Genomic DNA, 6,141 nt, shown 5'->3' with positions numbered 1-6,141 from the left:
AACCTATAAAAGGCTGGGGATGTAGCCTCAGCTCAAGATGCTTGGCCGGTATATGAGAGACCTTGGATTCCATGCCCAGTGGTGAAACAAAACAAAGCACCCAAGAAAACATCTTGTTCTGTTAAACAGCAAAGAGCAAGATCGCCCTACAGACCCTGAGGATACCTTTTCAGAGCAGGACAACGAAGCCCAGAGGGAGGCTGGGATCTCAGTGGGCAGCAGGGGTGCAGGCGGGGTGGCAGGGGTCACAGGGTCACGTGGACACAGGATGCAGAGCCCGGCCCCCCTTTTCACACTGACACACACTCCTTAGATTATCCTCTGTCACAGTCTTTATTATTTTTTTTAAGTCTTTTTTTTTTTTTTTTTGGTCTTTTTCTTTTTTTATCAGTACCAGGGATCGAACTCACGACCACACACTTGCAAGGCAGGCGCTTATGCCGCTGAGCTAAATCCCCAACCCCACACAGTCTTTATTATTCCAAGTAAGAAAACTAAAAAAATAAATAAGATAAATACCCCAATAAATAAGAGGCTAAATTAACAGCCTTGGCTTCAGGAAGTATAGCTGGGGCTTCGGTCCCATAAAGGCCCCACCATGCTCAAAGGGTCCGAGGAGCCCACATCTGGGGGCCCTGGGGGCAGCATCCTGGGTGGCTCCGGGGGTGTTGCGGGCAGGCCTGGTAGTGGCAGAAATCGGGCTGGTCCTGGGGGTGCTGGTTCCTGCGATAGAGAGTCACCGCGCAGCAGGTGCAGAGGGAGGCCGTGGGCTTCAGACTTGTAGACATTGTAGCCATCAGCAAGCAGCAGCTCCCGGAAGCTGCAGGCCTCAGGATCAAAGTGGAGCTGGGGGGAGAGAGAATAGGGGTGTGAGCCCCGAGTTCCTCTATACTCTCCCACTGCATGCCTCCGGGTGCCAGACTTCTGGACTCCTCCCTCAGACCCAGGGGTCCAGGCTCTAGCCCTGTTCAGGAAACCAAATCTCAAGATCTGACTTCTCCTTTATCCCTGTCATAGAGAAGCCACCTGCCTGCCCCTGGTCTAGAATGTTCTAGGCCAGGTAACCTCAAGGCTTCCCTGGGGCAGGCAGCAGGTCTGCCTCACACCTAAGGTCATAGAAAGGCTTCTAGAAAGTCCCAGAGTGAGCCAGGCACAGCGGAGGCCCTGTGGCCAGGATCAGGGGGTGCAGTCCTAAGACTTGGCTTCTCAGGCTGTCCACACATGTCCAGCCTTGCCCTCACACTGGCCCTACCTGGGCCTCAGTGTCCTCAAACACTAGGAACAGTGACTTGCCAAGGCCGGCATTGTGAAGCTGACAGTACAGAAACTCACTGATCCATACAGACTCCCATCGGGCCTCTGGCACAGGAACCTGGAAGTCCTGATTCCCAAGATCTGAATGACTCCTGGCTTCAAGGCTTTCAGCTCCAGGAGACCTGGGGGAGAAAAGGGTAAGACTTCGAGCACCCCTCATCCCTTCTGTTCCAGCTGGGGGTGCCCAGCTCCCACACTCACTTTCAGGGCTCCTGTGGGCAATGCCCCGTACTGAGCCATCGGCCCTGATCTCCAGGTGCACTTCAGTGTCCTGAGCATCATCTGTGTAGAGGTACCGCTGCCGGACCTGGCCCCCAAACTGGAGGAGGGGGCTGGAGTCAGGGATAGGGTGTGCCTGGCAGGCTCCCACCAGAAGGATGGCCAGCATGGAGACCCACAGCCTTGGGCGCTCACACTCAGTCCGGGCCCAGTCCATCAATGGTGCACGCGTCATCAGTGCAGTCCCGGATGTGAGGCTGAGGAGCAGAGTAGTGTAGGATCCAGGTCCCTCTTATCCGGAAGAGTGGATTCCCACTGTGGCTCAGGTAACCAGTGTCTCAGGTCTTCCTGCTGGTGGATTCCAGCTGCCAGGACACCCAAACTCTGGGGACCAATGCAGGCGTTCTGGTGTTTATACCCAGACACACTGCCCACACGCCTTCCCCACTTCTGATTGGTGATATTTGACCCACTTGGCAGGACCCGGAATTCCACCGTGGCCAGAGCAGGCTGGAGGGATGATGCAATGAGGCGGGGGATATGCCAGGCTGGGGGCCTGCATGCTGCCAGGGTCTGCAGGATGGATGGAGGAGACACAGCCTGATTCACTGGGACTGGGGCGGAAGGGGCACAGGACCTCCTTCCTGGGCCAGAGAGAGGAGGATCTGGGGTAACAGACTCCTGAGTCTCAGAGTCAGGGTGCTTGGGCTGGGACCCTAGTGTCAGGGAGTCGGTGGGACCGGGATCCCCATGTCTGTATCTGGAAGGTTAGGGGTTCTAGAAACACCCTCCCTGGGAGACAAATGCTGATTTTATTCCACAAGTGGAATTTTTGTCCCATTTGAATTTCTGTGTTCTAGGGAAGGAGAGTCTGACAGGTAATCTGAGGAAAAGTGCACCTGCCTCCTAAAACAAACCAGGGGTGGTGTCCTGACTCGGAATCCCCCTCCCGCCCCAGGCAAACCTCATTCTCCCCAGATCCCGCTCCGCCCTTGGTGTCCTCTTCCTGATGCAATCCTGGTGCTTCTTTCACCAGCTCAGCTACCTGGCCCAGACAGGTGCTCCCGCTCAGAAAGGAAACAGGAGTCGGTGACTCCGGTTGAGACGCCCCTGGGGCGCAGTGGAGGGCCTGGATTCTGGGTCTGGGGGCAAAGTGCGGAGGAAAGTTGGTCAGATCTTTAGGGAATCGGGTGAAATCTCTCTTTTGGCTGATCCAAAGCGACAGAAATGGTTCTGGGTTGGCAGGAAATTTCTGTGTTTACGGAGGTGGGGAGCACAAAGCCCCTTTCTCTCTGATTGTCACCTTTCTCCTTCCAGAAAGTAGCACTGGGGCGCCAGACCCCCGAATTCCCTAAAACGAGGGGTCGGGGACCGAGTTCTGGGATTTGAATGTGGGTGGAGCGCACGTGGGGACCTGGAAGCCTGGACCTTGGAGAGCTGGTCCTCGGGAGTCCTGGCTAACAGGTTCTCGGTCCCCCGGGGAGGGCGCGGCAGCAGCGCTCCAAGTCCACCCACCTCCTCGGGGAGGAGCGCATCCCGGGCAGAGCGGCCGGACCTGCCGTCCCGGGTGGAGCCCTGAGAGCTCGAGGCCGAGAGGTAGGGGCCGGGGCGCAGCCCTCACCAGAAAGGGGTGGCGGGGGCGGGGGCCGGCCTCGGGCCTGGCCCTGGCTCAGGGCGGGGTCCCCTCCCTGCTACCTGCCGGGCGCGCCGGGGCGGAGGTTGCGTCCCCGCTAGTCCCTTCCTTCCAGTCCAGCCTCCCTGCCAATGGGGGGCCGGCGTGGAGGCGAGGGCTGCAGCCCCAGGACCCCGATATCCGGGAGGTAGGACGGGTGTGGCTCTCGCTCCCTGCCCGCGCGTCCCGGCCAGGCGGAGCGGACTGGGGACCCGCCACCACCCTGCCTGCACTCAGGTGAGTGGCCCTGCGCATGCCATGCCGGATGCCGAGTCCCTGGCGCGCGGGTCCTGTGCCTCTGCTCCAGGTGGCCGGCACACAGGATCCCTCCTCGGGGCTGTCCAGTTTCACTTGCTAGTTACTTCCTGTCTTCTTAATGGTGTGAACTGTGCTGCAACTGAGAAAGGGGTCAGTGGCCAGGCCTTGTTACAGGAGGAGGGTCGGGGCCCTGGCACCACTGCTAGCTTGGAAACCAGTAATTTCTATTGCAGCCCCGGGCAATCCAAACTTCTCAGCCCTCCAACCTATGGCTTAGGCTCTCCTGTCCTCCTGCCTCACACCGGGAGTCTGCATCTTTAGCTTCTTCAGTCACAAGCATCCATCCTGAAGTGGCCTGTCCTTCGGCAGCCATGTGGGCGCCCAGCCCCCGCCAGTTCTGCCTGGGCTTTCTGCTCCTCTGTGTTCTCTCAGGGATCTCTTTTTTTCTCTACCTCAACGACATCTTCCAAGATACCCTTGGATCTATCCTGTGTCAGGACTGCCACTTGCAGGCATCTCCAGTGGCCATCGTATGCCTGCCGGACACACCACTGAGCGCCAACACCTCTTCCCTTGCCCAGCACCCCTCCTCCCTCTCAGGAACCTGGACTATCTACCCCAAAGGCCGCTTCGGGAACCAGATGGGACAGTATGCCACGCTGCTTGCGCTGGCCCAGCTCAACGGCCGCCGCGCCTTCATCCTGTCCACCATGCACACCATGTTGGCCCCTGTGTTCCGCATCACCTTGCCCGTGCTGGCCCCCGAGGTGGACAGCCACATACCGTGGCAGGAGCTGCAGCTGCACGACTGGATGTCTGAGGAGTATTCCCACTTAGAAGACCCCTTTTTGAAGCTCTCCGGCTATCCCTGCTCTTGGACTTTCTTTCACCATCTCCGGGAACAGATCCGCAGTGAATTTACCATCCATGACCAACTTCGGGAGGAGGCCCAGGATATCCTGAGAGAGCTGCACCAGGGCCACGTGGGGTCCCAGCCACGCACCTTTGTCGGGGTCCATGTGCGCCGTGGAGACTATGTCCAGTTGATGCCTAAGCACTGGAAGGGAGTGATAGGCGACCGGAGTTACCTCCAGCAGGCCATGGATTGGTTCCGGGCCCGCTACAAGGACCCCATCTTTGTTGTCACCAGCAATGGCATGAAGTGGTGCAGGGAAAACATGGATACCTCCAAGGGGGATGTGGTCTTTGCCGGCAATGGGCAGGAGAACACACCAGGAAAGGACTTCGCCCTGCTCACACAGTGCAACCACACCATCATGACCATTGGCACCTTTGGCTTCTGGGCTGCTTACCTGGCTGGTGGCGACACCATCTACCTGGCCAACTTCACCCTGCCAAACTCTAAGTTCCTCAGGATCTTCAAGCCTAAGGCTGCCTTCCTGCCTGAGTGGGTGGGTATAGATGCCGATTTATCTCCACTCCAGGCACCCAAAATATAGGCCGGGGTCTTGGAAGGACCTAGGGAGACTTTACATGCAGATCAGATCAATCTAAAGCCACTCTCTGGAGGCCTGGTAGCTTTTGGATAAGCCAGTGGGGTGGTCCCATTTCCAGTTCGATTCTAGTTGGCCAGACTTGGAAAGGAGGAGGGGCTTTCTGGAAGTGCTAGAAGTTCTAGAACCAGTGTCAACTTCTTTCTCTTTCTTTCTTCCTTCTTTTTTTCCTTCCTTCCTTCCTTCCTTCCTTCCTTCCTTTCTTGTTGAATTTTTGAGACAGGGTCTTACTATGCAATTCAGACTGGCCCTGAACTCACTTTGTATTTTAGGCTAGCCTCATACTCGCAGCCATCCTCTGCTTCAGCCCCCGAATGCTGAGATTACAGGCATATGCCACCATGCTTGGCTGGAATACCTATTCCTAGTGGTTAGCAATGTCCAGAGAAGCTTGTGGTAGCTCCAGCAGCTATAGGAGCCCCCTCTGCTCTTTCCTGCCCATATCCCTAAGACTTCTGGGTGGCTGCTTGCCTGTCTTTATCTTATCTACACAAGGTGTTATTTTTCCCCCTGGGTCTTCAGAAGACTGGAGGAATTCATGAGTTATCTAGAGCAAGCATGCACCTACATTTTTGAGTGTTTCTAGAGGAGAGTTTGTTCTAGAGAGGGCCAGGTCTAAAGCCTGTAAAGAACCCTGCAAGGCCCTTCTGGAAGGGGACAGGATCCCCTTCCACTCTAGGGAAGGATCTAGAAGCCATAATTGGAAGGAAGCTTAGCACCTTATCACTGCCAGAAAGATGGGGACAGGGCATTCTTGTGCTCTGTTCAGAGCATGGGGAGTAGCTAGGGAGTTGTGTGCATAGCCAAACTCTGTTCAACCCTCAGCCCAGGAAAAATCTTCACAGTTGAGTTTTGAGTAGGCAGCCTAAATTGTGTGTGTGTGTGTGTGTGTGTGTGTGTGTGTGTGTGTGTGAGAGAGAGAGAGAGAGAGAGAGAGAGAGAGAGAGAGAGATACAATTGACATGCAGCTTTGAAGCACCACCTTCTATTCTAAACCAGGGACACTTAATTTTTCTTAAGCTTCAAAACTGCCAAAAAGGGAAGTAGCACATATTGGCTCTGGGTTTAAGATCAAGGAAGCTTCTACCTCTGCAGCCAGACCATTGTGGATCTGGGGTCTCTTTTTTTCTTAATTGTTTTTGTCCTGGGGTCTGTTTTCTGCAG

The 6,141-nt window shown here is 56.0% G+C and overlaps 2 protein-coding genes across 2 annotated transcripts; one reads left to right on the top strand and one right to left on the bottom strand.

Moving 5' to 3' along the window:
- Nucleotides 1-314: 314 nt before the first annotated feature.
- Fgf21 (fibroblast growth factor 21) lies at nt 315-2,633 on the bottom strand. Its single transcript, XM_003465437.4, has 4 exons — nt 2,498-2,633; nt 1,516-1,917; nt 1,333-1,436; nt 315-846 (listed from the first exon to the last, which is right to left on the bottom strand). The coding sequence occupies exons 2-4, from the start codon at nt 1,766-1,768 to the stop codon at nt 556-558; spliced, it is 648 nt and encodes a 215-aa protein (XP_003465485.2). The 5' UTR covers nt 1,769-1,917; nt 2,498-2,633; the 3' UTR covers nt 315-555.
- A 646-nt stretch (nt 2,634-3,279) lies between these two features.
- Nucleotides 3,280-5,934, top strand: Fut1 (fucosyltransferase 1 (H blood group)). Its single transcript, XM_013147941.2, has 2 exons — nt 3,280-3,442; nt 3,697-5,934. The coding sequence occupies exon 2, from the start codon at nt 3,835-3,837 to the stop codon at nt 4,921-4,923; it is 1,089 nt and encodes a 362-aa protein (XP_013003395.1). The 5' UTR covers nt 3,280-3,442; nt 3,697-3,834; the 3' UTR covers nt 4,924-5,934.
- The last annotated feature ends 207 nt before the right edge of the window (nt 5,935-6,141 follow it).

Source organism: Cavia porcellus, unplaced genomic scaffold (assembly GCF_034190915.1).
Source record: "Cavia porcellus strain 051 isolate PalLab524CR breed Dunkin Hartley unplaced genomic scaffold, mCavPor4.1 scaffold_7, whole genome shotgun sequence".
Classification (NCBI taxonomy): domain Eukaryota; kingdom Metazoa; phylum Chordata; class Mammalia; order Rodentia; family Caviidae; genus Cavia; species Cavia porcellus.
Note: the sequence above shows the minus strand (reverse complement) of the source record. Positions and strands in the feature narration are given on the sequence as shown.

What these genes read in the sequence shown, in the direction of transcription:
- Fgf21 (XM_003465437.4), bottom strand. Translation starts at nt 1,768, where the DNA reads ATGACGCGTGCACCATTGATGGACTGGGCCCGGACTGAGTGTGAGCGC. An exon ending in TGCCCACAGGAGCCCTGAAA is followed by an intron (nt 1,437 to 1,515) that starts GTGAGTGTGGGA and finishes TTTCTCCCCCAG; the next exon opens with GTCTCCTGGAGCTGAAAGCC. An exon ending in ATGGGAGTCTGTATGGATCA is followed by an intron (nt 847 to 1,332) that starts GTGAGTTTCTGT and finishes CTCTCCCCCCAG; the next exon opens with CTCCACTTTGATCCTGAGGC.
- Fut1 (XM_013147941.2), top strand. Translation starts at nt 3,835, where the DNA reads ATGTGGGCGCCCAGCCCCCGCCAGTTCTGCCTGGGCTTTCTGCTCCTC.